A 19,370-nucleotide genomic window follows, 5' to 3' on the forward strand; every position below is an offset into this window, starting at 1 on the left:
AGACATTGTCACTTACCATGGGTTTATTCTCATTAATGGAATTGGAAAACATGTGAAGAAAACTGTAACTAGAAGAAAAGGTTTTCTTCCCCATACATCAGAGAGAGCACCTATAAGGGGGGCACTCAGAAAGGATAACAGTCCCTAAAAAAAAAAAAAAAAAAAAGGAAAGAAATGAAAGTGAATATATATGTAGTAGTTGTATTTTGAATATCATAAAATTCTTTATTTATTTTGAGTTTTAAGTTTGTGTCCCTAACACAAAATCATTTGAACTATATGTTCCTTTAACCTCTCTTCAAATTTCAACTAGAAATTATTTTAAGCAAATTATCAATGGAAAAGAAAAAGGACAGAGATAGAGAAATTTTCAAAAAAGTTTGGGAACAGAGATGCAATATACATATAACTTTTTGTCTTTTGACAATTTTTGAGAAGCCTAGGAAGAATAATTCAATTAAGATTTAACACAATTGGGGGAACTGCCATGTTGAGTCCTAGGGGAGATATAAAATTTACAAAATAAAGGTTCCACACCCACATGAGCCTAAGTCTGGTAAAGAGATAAGATCCACCTATGGATAATAATAATAATGTAAAATATTAAATATTAAGAACATCAGAGAAGTATAAAAAGCTATTAAGTAAAATATGAGGGAAAAAATCATTTACCACCAAGGGTTCAGGGAAGGCTTTGGATGAAAAGTGACATATGAATTGGACTGTAAATGATATGATGATATGTCAACAGATATAATAGTATAATAAATTACAGAAGACATTAGCAGTACAGGGAACTGAATGAGCAAAGTCACAAAAAAGGGAAATGAATATTCAGGGACAGACATCAGTCCAATTTGCCTTAAGTATAAAGCCCTTGAAGGGGTATATAAAAAAGGTGGAGAAGGGGTACAGCAGATTAGAGAGGGTCTTGAATAAAAAAACTAACAAGTTTAATTTTCATTTGAAAGACAATAAGCAGTAATCAATATTGACTTTGGAAAAGAAAACATGATACCTCCAAATCTTTCCACATTCTGTCAATATACCTAAAGGAGCAGTTATTAAAGGGGAGGAGAAAAAAATTTCCAGATAAAAAATCTCTGATGAAGATAAAAAGAGAATTGATAAATATATCAATGACAGAATAGCAATGATAAAAATATCAATGGGGGAATGGCAAGAGTCATTCCATAATAGATGGGGTAATCAAAAGATGTAAACATAGATTTCAAAAATGCAATCTACTTAACAACTATTTACAAAAATGCTACAAATTACGAATAAAAGATGTAAATTAAAATAATTCTGAGATCTCACATCTCTCCTTTTTGATTGGTGCAAGAGGATTTGTAGGAAGACAATTACATTAATGCACTGCTGTTAGAACAATGAATTCATCCAACTGATCAGGAAAACTACTCAGAATTTTATTAGAACATTCACTGAAATGTTCTATGCATGTGTGTGTGCTATAGATAAGTTTGCATGATACCACTAAGGCACAAGATCAAAGATAGAAAGTTCCCTTATATAAAAATCCTTATAAAAGCACCATTTTGAGGGAGCAAAAAACTAGGGGAAATAAAGATAATTATGAACTGGCAAATGGGGTAAAAATATTGTGGTAAATAAATGTACTAGAATGTGACCAGAACATTAATTACAAATTACACAATATTACAAAAAGAAACACAATTGCAAAGAATTCCAAAAAATGGGATAATGTGCATAAAATGATGCAGAGGGAAATTAAGTAGCATCAGAACAACTTAAAACAACCATCACAATAATGGGAAAAGAATTAAACATCAGAACTCTGATCAATGCAGCTACCAATCTTGACTTCAGAGGGCTAATGGTGATGTCTCCTCCCAGAAGAGAGAACGGAGAGTGCAAGGGGAGGTATATATTGTCAGACATGATCGCCGCTTAGTTTTGACCCTGCCTTTATCAACCTCCCTCTTCCCCTTTGCCTCTCTATCTTCACTCTCTTCAGTTTTCTTTTAGTTTCTTGAGAGCAGGGACTTGTCTGGTTTTATTTCCCCCATTTATATTCCCGGCACTTAGCATAGTCCCTGATACCACAAGAGCTTAATAAATGTGTATTGTGTTGCACTGTATTGTACTAAACCTACTTCTTTTGTTACTGTTTCAGAGGGGCAAGTATAGCAAAAAGGAAGAGGATTCACTGGGAAATAACATGTTAAAGGAGGGAAAATGGCATCAATATTTTTTAAAAATAAAACATGCTAAATATTCTGGCAGTGGTATAGATTAGATTAATCAATAGATTAGAAAGGGAAGAGAACAAAGGTGACAAGACTTTTAGGGGACTATTGTATTAGTTCAAGTAGGTGAAAAGAGCCTGTACTAGGTGATACCAGTAAAAAGACTAGTCATGGAAAAAGAATCAATAGAAAGGGAGGACACAAAATTATAATTTAAGATTAAAACCAATTTAAGAAACCTGATCATTGTAAAAGATCTTCCATAATTCCAAAGTACTAATGACAAGGCTTGCTATTCACCTCTTTAACAAAAAGGTGATGGAATTCAGATGCAGACAAGGTCACATTTTTGGATATGGACAATAATATGAATTTGCTTTGCTTGACTAGGTTTTACTTCTTTTTCAACAGGGGGCAGAAGGAGGAAAATTGGAATTGCAATTTTCCAACCTCCCCAAAATGAGAAGAGAACATTTGAAAACCAGAAGAAATCACAGACAAGTTGGGAGCTTTAATGATTTGTACTGGTGGGGGAAGAGGTTGGGGGGGGGGGGTAAATCAAGATCTACATGGTGGGGACATATAATCCCTCCTTCTATAATGTAACATGCATGGAAATGCTCACTTTGTTTAGTGTTTGACAGGTTGAGAATATATTTTTAAAATTAACTCTTATGATTTAAGAATAACAGATCTGCAATAGTTCAACTTACTTAATATCTCAATAATAAAACCAAGACCTAAAGAAGTTAAGTAATTTGCCCAAGATTTCACAACTAAGTAAAAAGCAAAACTGGATCCAAATCTAGTGCTCACCTACTAAACAAGAAATAATGTGCTTCCTTGTAAAACTCGATTCTCCTGAAATTCTCATGTCTGTTTGACAAAGGTCCGTCTCATATATAGCTTAATCTCATATGAAGGGGAAAAAAAAAAAGAACAGAAGAAATTATAGTTTGGAAATCAGAAAACCTGACTTTACAAGGTAGCTCAACTCCTACCTAACTATATCACCTTAAAATAAACAAGTCAAACCTCAAATCTCTGGGTCTCAGTTTTCTCAATAGTAAAATCAGGATTCTGGACAAGATGATAACAAAGTATCAAGTATGACTATGACTCAAATCTTATCTATTGGATTTTGTTGAATAATTGATTCTTTATCCTCCTACTTTCCAAACTATGTCACCTTCAAAGACAACTCTGTAAGAATGGGGGAGGGGAGGAGGGATATTAAGCAAGATTAAAAACGGTAATGAAGTCTTTTTTTTCTGAAATATTCTTCTATACGAAGTGGAATTATCCAAAAGTAATCATTGTGTGCTAATAACCTTACAATTCATGTAGATCTTTAAGGTAACATAGCTATTTTGAAATGTTTCAAAAAATTAATTCCAGACCTTCCTTATATTTTTTGATTGAATAAAAACAATTATTAAAGTTTTCTGAGGAAAAAAGTTTACTATGAAACTAAATTTATCTATTTTAATCTTCAAATCATAAAAAGATCAAAAATTACAATTCAGAGAAGTTAGGTGGCACAATGGATAGAGCATTAGTCCTGGAGACAGGGGGACCTGAATTCAAATCCAACCTCAGACACTTAAAAATTACCTGTGTGACCTTAGGCAAGTCACACAAACCCATTGCCTTAAATAAATAAATTTAAAAAAAAAAATACAATTCATTCACAGTGAAAGTGATATGTAAAGATATTTGTATGTCAAAACCTAGAATATTAATCCCCTCAAAATAAATCAAGCAAAGTTAATAAGCATGTAAGTGTTTACTATATATCAACAAGAAAATGTGGAACACTATGGAATCAGAAAGAGATTATATATTGGGGAGAGAGGAGAAAGGGGGTAAAGCATAGAAAGAGTGAAGGGGGAGAACAGTGAGACATATATGTAGTAAAGTCCCCATTCTGGCCTTTCTCTCCACTGGAGACAATGAGCAAAAAGGAATAGACACAATCAAGTATCACAATGTATAATTAAGCTTCCCAAATGATCCCTCTGTACCAAACACAACAAAGCTACTCTTAAGTGATTTCTATCTGTCAAAGAAAGAAAAGGAAATTTTCCTAAGGAATTCTTAGAGAGACTATATTTATTCTCTGATTCTGAGATGAAAAAGAATGGTCAGTCCAGTAGCCAACTTGGCCTCTTAACATTTACCATTTCACATGATAATTCACTGAGCTCACAGAATCTCCAAAGAATGCCAGGAAGGTGCAGAGAAAAGAGTAGTTTGGCAAATACATATTCCAGCCATCTACTCCTTCAAAATCCAACAATTAGGGCTATGAGTTATGGGCATTGTCTACCCCAATTAGAAAGTGAGCTCTTAAGAGAGCTTAAGAGATGGTCTAAATTTTCTGTTCATATCCCTATGTGTGCTTAGATCAATGCTTTGCATGTGGAGCTTAATAAACATTTTTCCATCTCATCTATTCTTCCTTTCAAAACTGGTATGAATTTCATAAATAAATTTGAGAGATGAGTAGCAGACCTGGGAAATAGGAAAAATAAAATGTCAATCAGCACTTGCTCAAAAGTTTCATTTTTTATAGAAAAAGAAACAAACCACACCCTCTGATTCCCTTGCAATGAAGTCATAACATGCATTGATAAAAGGAATGAAAACTGGACTTTTTTTCCCCCTAGGTAGTTTTCTCATTTTGGCTCATTACAAAGCACACCTTTCATTTTCATTTTTAAAATTAAATTGAAAAACTTTGCTCTTAGGAAAATGTATCATTCTCATATAATCAACAGATAACAGCCTAAATCTAGAGGAAGAAAAGGAATTTAAAATAACAACATACACTGCCCTTAATCTTTAGAACCTAGAAAAAAACATAAGTTTAATGTTTAATGAAAATTCAATTTTTATTTTTCCCACAGGATAATTTTCCTAGCTGAAGTACTGATGCCTAATTTTTATAGAGATGATCACAAACACCATAAAGATTGCTATTCAATATAAATTCATTGCTAGGCAATACTTTCTATCAATTCTATACAATTTAGCTTAATTAAATTTAATTTAATCCTCAGAAAGGGGACAATTAGGGGAAGTTGGCAACTGTTAAATTATAACTGTCAAAAAAGAAAATTGGCCTGAAGCTGGAATGCAGATAAATCCTTGGGAAAGAAAATCATAGAGAGGGGGGTAAAGCTCTCTTGGTCCAGGAACATAAAAGCAAACAGTAGGAGCAGTTACCTAAAAGATTGTAAATTACAGTTGGCTATGATTTCAGATAACAAAAACTTTAGGACTTTTTCAGGAAAGATTGAGAATCTTGGAGCTAGACTGCTCAAAATTAGTCAGGAGAAATGTTTTGTAATTCTTGGGGACTATAGGCAAGGATGGTCCACCTAAATTTAGGGGCACCAGAGAGAAGGTAAGAGTAAGATATAAGCAGATGACCACAGACTAGAGAACAAAAGAAGACTATAGATATCTGAGTGTAATGCAAATCAACTAAACTGGTAGATAAGAATTAAGTTCAGTCAACATCTCCTTTCTTCTCCCTACTATTCCAAGAGTAAAATCTCAATCCCTTTCTTCAGAAATCCCCCTTAGGCTGGATGGATATTTGCTTTTATGTGACTGGCTACTATTAATAAATTACATGTAGATTAATAATGATTTTTATCAAGTCTAAAAATGTGTAGTCTTAGACTGAGAGCAGGAAAGGTAAAGCCAGGAAAGCACAGATTTCCCCTAAAATGGCTCTGGGATATTTACAGAGTTTCTGTAATTTTAGTAATTCCTGGGATCATTACAGAGCATATACACCAGACTGTCTTTGATCCAGGTCAAAAGGCACTGGATGGGGAGAGCTAGATCTTGCAGCAGATAGAGCACTGGCCCTGGAGTCAGCAGAACCTGAGTTCAAATCCAGACTCAGATAGTTACCAACAGTATGACCCTAGGCAAGTTCCTTGACCTTGGCTGTCTCCACAAAAAAAAAAGGTACTGGATCACTTTCCTACACCAGGAAACATCAATAACATAATAATAACTGTCATTTACATAGCTTTATATTTGTAAATATAGATCTATACGTATATATATAATATTTTTTCAAATGTTTTATATATATACATATATAGGGTAAAAATATTGTGGTAAAAATGTGGTAATATATATATATATATATATATATATATATATATATATATATATATATATATATATGAATCTCCCAAATCTAGGGAAGTAAGCACTATTTTTTTATCCCCATTTTACAGATGAAGAAACTAGGGCTCAGAGAGTTTTAAACAAAGATTATAAAACTATATATCTACAGCAGGATTTAAATTACAGATTTTCCTGACTCCTAAGTTCCTCATTTTATTATACTGTAAGTTCAATACTCTATAAATGGCACCCTTGTTGCCTCTAGAAAAGAGGCTAGATTTACTTTTAAGAAGATCCTAAAGAAAAAAGATTGTGGGCTAAGTGGCACAGTGGATAAAGCAGCAGCCCTGGAGTCAGGAGTGCCTAGGTTCAAATCCAGTCTCAGATACTTAATAATTACCTAACTGTGTGGCCTTGGGCAAGCCACTCAACACCATTTGCCTTGCAAAGAAAAAAAAATTTTTCTCAACTTTAGGATTTTTTTTCTTAAAGAGATTTTTAACCCATTCTTCTTTTGAAACAAACACTGACTAAAAATGATTAAAACTACCCAAGGCTGATGATGGGCAGTGGATGGTCTGAAGGACAAGAGGAGAAGGGAGTCATGAGTGGAATATTTTGTTTGTAGCATTAACTACTAAAGGGTCAAACCTGCAAAAGGGAAAAAAGGAAGGGGGAGATCAAAGCAGAATAATGAACTGAAAGAGAATAGTGAAAGATGAAGAAGAAAGAATCAATAAATAATTCAACAACAGGGAATAAAAAAAAAAAGAAAAGAGTTTACAAATTCAAAACCACTGAGATGGCACATTTCTGGGTGATACCCAGGTGTTTATAATGTCAAAATGGACGACAAGAAGGCATCGAGTCTTAGGAGCTCCTGATAAAACTCATAAGCTAAAGACTCTAACTAAACTTTCGAGAGACAGAACCCACAAAGGGACCCAGTGAGGCAGTTCTCCTACTCAAGGTAACCTGGAAAAGAGCAGAAAGGCTCTGCTCCCCAGGGTTGGAAGGGCAGCCACCCAGAGCAAGCCAGAGCGAAAGAACTTCAGCCTCCCGGAGGCAGCCCCAGGGCACTGGGAGTCGTGGCTCACAGCAGCAGGGGAGTCTCCTGAGCTACACCCCGAGGAGCACTGGGCACAAAGTGGGGGAACAGCGGGGTACCTCTGCCAGAGCAAGCACGTGGAACCCAGCCCTCAGGGCACACAGCCAGCAGCTTGGTCTTTCAGCAGCCCAGATCCAGGAAACAGAAGCAGGCAGAGCCAGTAAGCAGGAGCCACCAGGGGAGGGAAGTGAGGGGAGTGAAGAGACACTGCCAAGCCCTGTCCTCTGCCCCTGGAACAGGACTCTGGGGCTCTGACCACATTCAGATTCTGATCTCAGTCTAGGCCCCCCCATAAAACAACAGGCCCCCCCACCTCGGCCCTGTGGCGGGGGGGGGGGGGCGCTTATGGTCATTCACAGACCAGGAGGGAGGACAGAGCCTCACATACTGAGACCCTTGTGGGAGTGTCCCAAAAGCTCAGGAAGCACCCCAAAACCAGGACCAGGCTGGGAAAATGAGCAAGCAGGGAAATAAGAGGAAGACTATTGAGAAATATTTTGCAAATGAGCCCAAGAAGGAGCAAAATACTCAGTCTGAAGATGAGGAAGCACAAGCTCCTGCATCTAAAGACTCCAAGAAAAACAGAAATTGGGCTCAGGCTATGACAGAGATCAAAAAAGACTTTGAAAATCAAATGAGGGAGTTAGAAGAAAAACTGGGAAAAGAAATGAGACAGATGCAGGAAAAATATGAAAATGAAGTCAGCACCTTAGTCAAGGAAATCCAAAAAAATGCTGAAGAAAATAGATAGCATGCTAAAAAACAGCTTAGGTCAAATGGATAAAACAGTTCAAAAAGTTATTGAGGAGAAGAATGCTTTAAAAAGCAAAATTGGCCAGATGCAAAAAGAGATTAAGAAAACTCTCTGAAGAGAACAAATCCTTCAAAGAATAGAATTCAGGGAGATTGATGAATTTACCAGAAATCAAAAATCAATACTTCAAAACCAAAAAAATGAAAAATTAGAAGAAAATGTGAAATATCTCATTGAAAAAACAACTGATATGGAAAACAGACTTAGGAAAGATAATTTAAAAATTACTGGAATACCTGAAAGTCATGATCAGGAAAAGAGCCTTGACATCATTTTCAAAGAATTACTACAGGAAAATTGCCCTGATATTCTAGAAGCAGAGGGCAAAATAGAAATGGAGAGAATCCACCAATCCCCCCGAGAAAGAGATCCCAAAAAACCAACCCCTAGGAATATTATAGCCAAGTTCCAGCACTCCCAAGTCAAAGAGAAAATATTACAAGCAGCCAGAAGGACACAGTTCAAACATCGTGGAGCTGCAGTTAGGATCACACAGGACTTAGCAGCAACTACATTGGAAGCTCGTAGGGCTTGGAATACAATATACTGGGAAGGCAAAAGAGCTTAGAATGCAGCCAAGAATGAACTACCCAGCAAGGCTGAATGTCCTCTTCCAGGGAAAAAAATGGACTTTCAATGAACCAGGGGAATTTCAAATGTTCCTTTTGGAATGGCCAGAGCTGAACAGAAGGTTTGATCTTCAGATACAGGATTCAGGTGAAGCATGGAGATTGGAGGAGAGGGGGGAAATATGAGGGACTTAATGAGGATGAACTGCATGTATAGAAAAATGATACTGATAATATTCATATGAACCTTCTCAGTTAATAGAGCAGGTAGAGGGAGCTTCTATAGTTGAAGCACAGGAGAAAGCTGAATTCGAAGATAAAATATGGTGTAAAAATGGAGTCAATAGAAAAAAGGGAAATGGAATGCAAGAAAGTAAAAGGAGAGGGAGAATAGTCCAAGATATTTCACATAAGATTTTTTTTTATTACAATGAGCTATTGCAATGATATGGAAGGGGGGAGGCAAGAGGGAATGAGGGAACCTTTGCTCTCATCAGAGATGGCTAGGAGAGGAAACAGCAAATATACTCAATGGGGTATAGACATCTGGAGTAAGAAGGAGGGGGGAGCAGGGGGAAGGGGTGGGGAATGTGAATAAAGGAGGAGAGGATGGACCATGGAGGGAGAGTGGTCAGATATAACACATTTTCTTTTTTACTTCTTGCAAGGGGCTGGGATTGGAAGGCCTACCCAGGACCATAGGGTCAGGTGGATTCTGGGCCTAAGGGGTGGTATGGGGGCTCAGGGCTTCTTGGCCCCAGGACCAAGGATCTGTCTGCTGCGCCACTCAGCGACCCTATAGCAGAGTCAGAGTGAAAGGAGAGAAAAAATATAGTACATGGTAATGGAGAAATAAGAAAGGAGGGAGTTGCAATCAGCAATGGCAAGGTTGGAAAAATATGGAAGTACCTTTTGTGATGGACTTATCACAAAGAATGTGATCCGCCCCTGACAGAGTTGTTGGTGTTGGAACAAAGACTGAAGCACATTTTTTGTTATTATTATTTGGGGGAGGGAGGGTGCAGGGCAAGTGGGGCTGGGTGGCCTGCCTGGGGCCACATAGCAGGGTGATCTTTGGGTGTCTGGGGCCGGATTTGGACCCAGGTGCTCCTGGCTCAAGGGCCAATGCTCTGTCTGCCACCCAGCCACCCCTACTATTATTACTATTTAATTTTATTTTGGGTCTTTTTTTTTTCTTCTTTTTGGTTTTTGCAGGGCAGTGGGGATTGGGTGGCTTGCATGTCACATGGCTGGGTGATTTTTGGGTTTACGAGGCTGGATATGGACTCGGGTGCTCGTGGCTCCAGGGCTGGTGTTTCATCCATTGCGCCACCTGGCCATACCTACAATTATTACTATTATTTTTTTTAATTTTAATTTTTTTCTCTCCCCTTTACTTTTTTCACCCAAGCAAGTCTATCTATATTCATAGGGGGAGGGGTATTTTGTTTACTTGTAAACAAGAATATTTTATTAATGTAAAAAAAACATTTGTACAAAATGAGAATAAAATAATAAATCTAAAAAATAATAATAATAAAAAAGAAAAAAAAAAGAAACCAGGAGGGATGGGAATTCAGGGAAGCCTGGAAGGATTTGCATAAACTGATGCTGAGCAAGATGATCAAAACCAGAAGAACACTGTATACCCTAACAACAACATGAGATTGATAATCAACCTTAATGGACTTGCTCATACCAACAGGGCAACAATCAGGCACAGTTTTGAGATGTCTGAAATGGAGAATGCCATCTATATCCTGAGGAAGAATTGTGGAATTTGAACAAAGACCTTACCTTTAATTTAAAAAATAAAATAAAATAAAATAAAATGTCAAAATGAATGAACTCCTGAGGACAGGATTTAGTGTATGATCTAGATATCAAAAGATACCCCTTCCACTGCTTTATCCTCCCCCCCCAAAAAAAACTCATTACTCCAGTTCTGCTAGTCAGTTTATTTTACCCTCTTCACACCACTGTTCATCTTATCTCTGATACCTTCTTTCCACTCCCTTCATCAATCCAAACCCTTTCCATTGCTAAAATCCAAACCAGGCCCCACTTCTACATCAGTTTCTACAACTCTAGCTCACACCAAATCCTCTCCCCAACTTATTTCTCTGAGAATCCCAAACAGTGCCAATAATTCTACCTTACACTGTTAACCAACAATCTCACATAAGATAATTTTACCCCCAATAAACATTTATGCTTTCCAGGTGCAAAGTGGTTCCTCCTATTTAAAAAGAAAAACTCTTAGGGGAAAACATTTTTGCACATGTTTCATTTCTATTGGTAGCTGAGGCCTGTGAGGTATACCACAAAAATGTACACAGGTCAGTTTCTCAGAGAGGCAAATGGCAAATCCCAAATGACAGTCCCTTGTGAGAAATCTGTAAGGTCAAACTATTGCTAAAGATGCACATTAGTTTATGGTTGTGCTGTTTTAGAGAGAGGAAGGAAAATTGTGGATTTTGAGACTAAATATGGGGCTAAGAATTCTGAACACTATGAATCTAATTTAGCTTTACCAAAAGGTTCCATTCAGTGTGGTTAATCACTTATTCCCTCTTTGCCTAAGATTCCATGAATAGGGAAAGGGTATTAACACTTATCCAGATTCCCCAGAAAGAAAATAACTAAAAATCCCTGTTATAAGGAAACCTTTTACAAATTACCTAGCAAAAATTCATGAAAATTTTGTAAAACTATAGCAGGTTCAAACTGTTGCTTTAAGATATTATTTAAGTTAATGATAAATGAAGTAACTTTGTTTTTCCAGTGTAACTCAGGTCAGAACCTAAACCTAGATCTCCAGATGAAACATTAGTTGTCTCCCCAAGTGTTACATGAATCCCCTAGAGGTCTTATTTACAATTCTAGCTTCAGTTCTTATTCAACCCACACAAACAAGTCTTTTTTACCTTCACACCCTGAATGAGACCATTCATAAGGAAAGTATGTTCAGAAAATGTTTCATGTAGGACCTGCCAAAAAAAGAAAGAGAGGGTCAAATAATCTACACCACAGATTGAACTGCAAACTTAAAAGAACAAAAAGAAACTTTCTTTTCAGAGATATTCAGAAAAATTTTGTCACAAGTTGTTTTGCTATTATCTTCAAACATAAACTCTTCCTTATATCCATCAAAATTCATCAGCATTTAGCTAAATATAGTAACTATCATTAGGAACTATTTAATTTTGTCAACAATAGATAAAAAAAATTTTCAATTGAAATATATAAGTATGAAATTGTTAAATGATTCCAGAAGTCACATAATGATGACTGGGGTCCAAAGCAATTTTTATGTTATCTAATCACTGCAGCAAGGTCATCCTTCTAACTTTCCCCTATCAAAACTCTCCCCTTCCCAGAAGAGCTGTTCAAACCTTTTGATCTCAACTTCAGCCTTCTTCTTTCTCTGTCCCACTCAAGCAGAGGACACCTAATATTTTGCTAAACATTAAAAGGCATTTGTCGTGAATGCTTTCCCCCCCCCCAATTCTATGTCTCAAAAATCCCATGAGAGTCCTTATTATTGTTTCAGTCTCTAGTGAAATAGGTGGCTCAACTCCTGATCAAGTCTCTTTGCTGACACCCTCAATGCTCTCCTGCCCAGTCTCCTCCAGCAGATTGCATTCATTCTACTCCCCTCTAATTGTTCTAATCTCTATCTATGTATTAGATCTTTCCTTTCTGTTTTACAAACATGTCCATGTACTATTCCTAAGACTTTATCACTCCTTGTTCCAGACAAGTTATCTATACTTGTTAGTTTCTTCCCCATTTTCTCTTCACCCACTGCTCAACCTGTTTCGCTCTCTCCAACATTACCATAAATCTTTTATTTTACAAAATCTGATGAATTTTTCTTAATCTTCCTCATTCCTGACCTCTTCAGAGCATTTGTCATTACTGACCACCCCAAAACTCCTTATCAATTTCTCCTGCTTAGATAATCATTACACTGGTTCCTCCTGTTTCTTCTTTCATTTCTATGAATCAATATCCAGGTCTTATCCCTTATACACAGTTGTTCCACAGGGGTCTGTCCCAGGTCTTCTTTTTTTCTCTATACTTTTTCCTCAGTGACCCCATCAATTTCCAAGAGTTTAACTATCATCTCAATGCAGAAGACTTCCAGTGCTAACCATTTCTCCTAAGCTCTGGTACCACATCACCATTTGCCTAATAAACATTTCCAACAGGATTGTTCTATAGGCATCTCATATTCAGCCTGTATGAAACAGAATTCTTTATGTTTACCTCAAAGTATGTTCCTCTTCCTAACATCCATTTCTTTCAAGAGTACCACTATCCTGTCAGTTAACCAAGTTTATAACTTAGGAGTCAACCTTAATTCTTTAATCTCCTTCATTCTCCTCCCCACCATCCAGCTGTCACATTCTGTCAATTTACCTTTATAGTATCACCTGGTCTTTAAAGAAATGACCACATAATCCCCAGGATCACAGCACACCTTCAAATTTAAGAAAAAAATTTTTGCCATAGTAAAAGGTAAAACTAGAGGTCAGTAAAGACTAACCACCTACCACCTATCTGCCACTAATTTGTCTTTCTGTGATGCTACTATATAATCAAAAAATGACTCACATATATAGCAATTTAAAAGTCACAAGACATTTTCTTTAGGAAAGATATTCTGGGACTGCTAGGTGACAAAGTGAATAGAGCACTGATCTAGGAGGACCTGAATTCAAATCTGGCCTCAGACCCTTAATAATTGCCTATCTGTGTGACCTTGGACAAGTTATTCTTAACTCCATTGCTTTAAATAAATTAAATTTTTTAAAAAAAGAAAAAACTTTTAAGAGTATACTTTTGTCCTCATTTCACTGATGTTAAATGACTTGTCTATGGTTCAACTATTATTAAAACAAATCTTTACTTGAAACTTTACTCCTTTCTGTCAGGCTTCAAACAAAGGTCTACTGATTCAAGATTTTTATTCTTTCAATGATTCAGATGTGGATCAAATGGCAAAGTACAAATGAAAATAAATGTGATTAATTATATGTAGAAATTCACATTTTCTATATTTGATTGTGTATCACCATCAAAAAAAAATAAAAACCAATTCTCCATCTGGTCCAACACCTTCCCCCATCTTAAAGATAAGTCAACTAAGACCCAAGAAAAAATGATAAATTTCTGAGTTAATAATTCAATAAAATAAAATCACAAACATCGTACAAATGTCTATAGTCAAGGCCCCCCGAAAGTTTTTTCCTAAAGGGAGAGGAGAGGCTAATAGGAATGCCATCTGTTTTATGAAGACTGCATTGGTTTCCTCTTGACAAAAGGAAGGTGGTCCCTGGGATATGGTCAGCCCAGAAGACTAGCTGAGTAACTGGTTTGGCTCCCTTATCCCTAAGACTTAAATGTATTGGCTTGTTTGCCAATTTAATAATCATAGTTAAATTTATTGCTAAAGTGCGGAAATGTGATACAGGAGAAGCCTCAGGTAATGATAAGTGGTTAGATATAGTACCTGGGAAAGCTGTGGCTACAGCTGTGAGGGGCAGCTAGGTGGTGCAGTGGATAGAGCCCTGGAGTCAGGAGTTCCTGAGTTCAAATCCAGCCTCAGACACTTAGCAGCTAGCTGTGTGGTCTTGGGCAAGCCACTTAACCCCATTACTTAGCAAAAACTTTAAAAAAAAAAGATGTATGGGGAGTCCCCTCAATAGGACAAGAAGGTGACAGCCACTAACATTCAAGGGTTAGGGGGAAAGATATTTAAATGACAGTGAAAGCAGGAACATATTGAAAAAGTTAGAACACCAACCACATTTGGAAAATGAAAACAAATTCGTTTTGCATGTTTGGCAATTAGAGGGGAAAGGTGAATGTATACATTTGATTTTTAAGGATTTTGCTTGATGGCACAAAGGAGAGGTCACTGAATCTAAAACTAGAATAACCCCCAGCTCAGACACTTACTGGCTGTGTGAATCTGGACAAGTCACTTTGTTCTCCTAAGCCTCAGTTTCTTCATGACTAAATGAAGATAACAAAAGCACCTCCTTCCCAGGATTGTTGTGAAAACCAAATGAGGTTACATATATAAAACTACCTTTTTAGCTTTTAAACTCAGAACAATTTATAGATCTCATACCAAAAACTTAAGTGAAAAGGACAACGGTTAGGGGTTAGGAAGAGGGTAAGCATAATAAGTATAATCTCTGACAGAGATCTCATTGGAGAAGGTCCTAAACTATTAAACTCTGCTGAAATTAAAGTTATAAAGGAAAAGAAAAGGAGCAGGAGTTAAGATGAGGATTGGGAACAAATGCTGGTTAGGACCAGTTCCTTGGACTTATCTCATTAATATCCTATGAGTCACAACCTCCTGGGAGTGACTTCTTCAAAATGAGAGCTAGTGAGCAAGCTTTCACTAACTACCAACTTGAAAGGCTGCATAAGTTAAAACATCAAGCTAATGAATCATTAGAATAAGACTAATGAAGATGTGATCTACTGGGGATTATTCCCAAGTGTTGTCAGTAACAGAGTTTACTGGCTTGAAGACTTTACAAAGGATGTGTTGAACCAGTTTCTTTCTGCTGAACCAGTAAGAGACTCCCAAATAAAGATTTTCCCTTTGTCCTTTTACAGGTGGCCAAAATGGGGAATTTGTTAAATTTGGCCCCAAAAGGATAAATTCCTTTGTAGCCATTTATCCGTTAGGAGATATCAAAGGAGGAAATGAAATTTTTTTTAATGGATTTGGTAAACAGTATCTATGCTCCCTTAATAGAAATCCTGCTCCCTATCCATAAGGCCAGTCTTCCTGAGTTGCAATTAATCTCATCTTTTGAGTAGAGCCCCACTTGAATTGTTTCAGGATTTAGTTATAAGAGCTTTGCCACCCAGACTACCATAATTGCCCAGGCAGATCAACTTGTTGAATTCTGAGAGGGAGACTAGTTGTACAACTATTTGGGCAAACAGGGCTGTCCAAACAGACAGGTATTCTAAGGATGATGGGAAGAGACATCTTATCATGTGATGATACTCTTTTCTATAGGGAGATCTGGATTAATTTTCAACCACTGAATAAAATAACTGATGCAGCTTATTGGGGTTTTAATAAAACTACACCAGAACATATAAAACTGGGGCAATAAAGGTCCTTCTGCCCATCAAAATTTAGGAAATGCCTATAAGTCACTACTCCATCTCATCATTTCCCAACCCCATTAGGTCATTCAGGGCCACCTTATATCCAGATCTGAAAAGTAATTAGACTGAGCCTCTTTAAGGTGAGGGTTGAAGTTTGTCCAAGGCTTAAACTGTTCTAACTGAAGATTAGAGGTCATATGCCTGAATCACTAGGTACTTGGAGGCTGGGGAAGCAGTTCCATCACGCAAAGGTTTGCTAAATATCACCAGTTAAATTACCACTGTAACTAGGGGAACTATGAGAACTTCAGAGAGATAATTCAGTTTCTGCTCAAAGCTGGGAAGAAAATAATCAAGAGAAAGAATGACCTTGTTCAGGTGATCATTCTCAGTTGTGGAAGCTGATCGGGAAGAGCATTCTGTGGATATGGATATATGCTAGACTCTTGAGAGTCAGGACCTTCCAAGTCCTCTTGTATTTCACCATCCAATACGTCTGCAATATACTCTAGTGACAGTATTTCCATTCTTTCTGCTTCCGGTGGCATTCTCATTCAAGTGCCCTCCAGTATACTTCCCTCAGTCCCCAGCTCTGTCATGGTTCTTGGATGTTCTCATAAATCTGTTTTATTAATATACAATGGTTCCCTATGTCTATTTAACTTTTTAATCAATACAGGAGATATATTTCCATCCTGTTTCTTAGCCAAAAGTGTTAAGATAACTCTGTGGTCAAATTTGCCTCACTATGTTTACTTCACCTTACTTGTTAGCCATACTTCGTATATTTGTGTGCAAAAGTTAGGTTATAGGTTTTACAGATTGGTTCTTTTTGAATTTTGACTCCTACTATTCTTCCTATCACTTAGTTACTATAAATCTAGCTGAGGAGATAAATCAACTGTTAGTTTTCTGTCCTTTCCAATCCCCTTGCCCCACTGCCATAATTTTTATTTTCAATTTAAAGCTTTTTGATTAAATTTTCAAGACTCTTGACACTCTTGCCAGTCCCTCTTACATATATTCCACCCCTGGCCAGAAACTTATTATTCTTCTATTTTAAATTTAAACAAAAATCTTAAATAAATCTAATTCTCAAACATTATCTTCTCAACCAGATATTTACTCCTTAACCAACATTATCTCTATTCTGATACCTTTGCTGTTAACTGGCAATAAAAAGGAAAACATTCATCTGGATTTTTACAACATAATTATAAAATCAAACCCAATTCTATCAAAACAACTTTAGTTGTTTTTATTGTCATGTCTGATTCTTTGTAACCTCATTTGGGTTTCCTTGGCAAAGATACTGGAGAGGTTGGCCATTTTCTTCTCCTATTCATTTTACAGACAAGAAAACTAGGGTAAATAGGGTTAAGTGACTTACCTAAGGTCATAGTCAGTAGTTGTCTAAGTCTGGATTTGAACTCAGGTCTTCCTAGTTCCAGGCCCAGGACTCTATCTACTATATCATCAAATGCCCTGAAATAACTTACCATCAAACATGTATTTCTAAAGTACCTACTAAATAGTTAGCACTTAAAATAGTACCCTCTATTCCTCAGATATCTCAGCATAAATGTATATAATGTTCAATCTGCTAAGATAATAGATTTCTTTACCTCAAAATCCAGATCGTGTTCTTACTAGTGTAGAAGATCCTTAGCTTCCTCAAATAAAAATCTCTGCAGCTCTGGTACCTACTATACCATTTTCCTTCTGAGCTATCTTCCACAAAAGAAAGAGACTACAAGCAGCTGTACAGCTAAGTACTGAGGACCTCCCCTATAATACAGTCAAGACAACTCAGGCTTTTCCAAGTACACTTCATAACATTCAAATAATGATCAATAGAACTCGTGTAAATGAATACAAAAATGATGACAAAATCACTGGCCACAGTTATTTCTAGCATATTGTTAGCAGTCTATCAATCTGTCTGTCACTTTGTCTCATAAACACAAATATACATACATATGTACTTGTGTGTACACACACACACACACACACAGTCACAAACTTACTATGAGCATAGGTGTTGTGAGCAGACCCCAAGCAAAGAACTCAAGGAAGATGACGACAACTGCATGGTACACACTAGGGTGACCAAAACCTTGTTGCTAAAAAAAAAGAAAAAGAAGAAACATGAAAAAACTGTGACCAAAGAATACATGATTTTCTAAAACATGACAGATTTTTTAAAGGCATTAATATTTTTAAACACTTGATAAAAGAGGGTGGGTCTTTCTATATCTCTAAAGCATCCATCATACATGTAACTAAATGTCAAGGGCAAAGAAAACTGTGAAAATGTTAAAAATAATACACCATTCACTTATTTTTATTTTAAAGCTCGACTTTAGAAATACAGTAATAAAACATTTGCAAAAATAAAGCATTTTGATAAGATCAAAAACATAAAAGGGAATTAGATTTAAAGATCAAAAATAAAAATCCTAATTATTTTGATTAGAAATATCTGTTCACAGGGGCAGCTAGGTGGCACAATGGATAAAGCACCAGCCCTGGAGTCAGGAGTACCTGGGTTCAAATCCGGCCTCAGACACTTAATAATTAGCTAGCTGTGTGGCCTTGAGCAAGCCACTTAACCCCATTGACTTGCAAAAAAAAAAAACTAAAAAAAAGAAATATCTGTTCATGTACCTAAATTTCAGAATACACCAATTTTAAAATGCAATAACAATGCACCATTAAAAAGTACCTTCCCATTACTCCCATTTTGCTTCAGTTTGTCCTTCATTTTCAAAGACCATGACATCAGGGAGGTGATGCCATGACAAGCAGGTGAATTGAATTTGAGTGGGGGGAGGGGGGAGCTGTGCTTAGTCACCAATCTCACTTTTATCTCCAATCACTGAGTCCAGTGGCCAGATATGGATTAGGAAGACTGGAAATGGCCCTGGGTGCAAAGCAATTAGGGTTAAGTGACTTGCCCAAGATCACATAGTAAGTAGCAATCTGTCAGATTTGAACTCCCATCCTTCTTAGGGCAGTGTATAGAGTACTGGCCTTGGAGTCAGGAGGATGGGAGTTCAAATCCAGGTACAGACACTTGATTCTTACTAGCTGTGTGATCTTGGGCAAGTCACTTAACCCTAATTGTCTCATGCATCCAGGGTCATTTTTAGTCATTCTGATTCATATCTGATCCCTGGACTCAGAGGGATCTGGAGGAGAAAGTAAGTCTGGTGACTTAGCACAGCACCCCTCACTCAAAATCAATTCACCTGCTTGTCATGGCACCACCTCTCTGATGTCATAGTCTTCTTCAAACATTTTGTTTCAGTATAGATAGCATTAAATGCTACATCAAAATGTCAATA

At 36.8% G+C, this 19,370-nt stretch overlaps 1 protein-coding gene across 1 annotated transcript in view; it reads right to left on the minus strand.

Annotated features, from left to right (window-relative positions):
• Positions 1 to 19,370, minus strand: part of MFSD14B (major facilitator superfamily domain containing 14B) — a 100,290-nt gene that overhangs the window by 38,425 nt on the left and 42,495 nt on the right. The window contains exons 2-4 of the mRNA XM_074206555.1: positions 18,051 to 18,146; positions 11,802 to 11,864; positions 17 to 144 (exon numbers count right to left, since the gene is read on the minus strand). Of these exons, the coding sequence (XP_074062656.1) occupies positions 17 to 144; positions 11,802 to 11,864; positions 18,051 to 18,146 (287 nt within the window). The remainder of the gene's footprint in view (positions 1 to 16; positions 145 to 11,801; positions 11,865 to 18,050; positions 18,147 to 19,370) is intronic.

This window comes from Macrotis lagotis, chromosome X (assembly GCF_037893015.1).
Source record: "Macrotis lagotis isolate mMagLag1 chromosome X, bilby.v1.9.chrom.fasta, whole genome shotgun sequence".
NCBI classification, from domain to species: domain Eukaryota; kingdom Metazoa; phylum Chordata; class Mammalia; order Peramelemorphia; family Peramelidae; genus Macrotis; species Macrotis lagotis.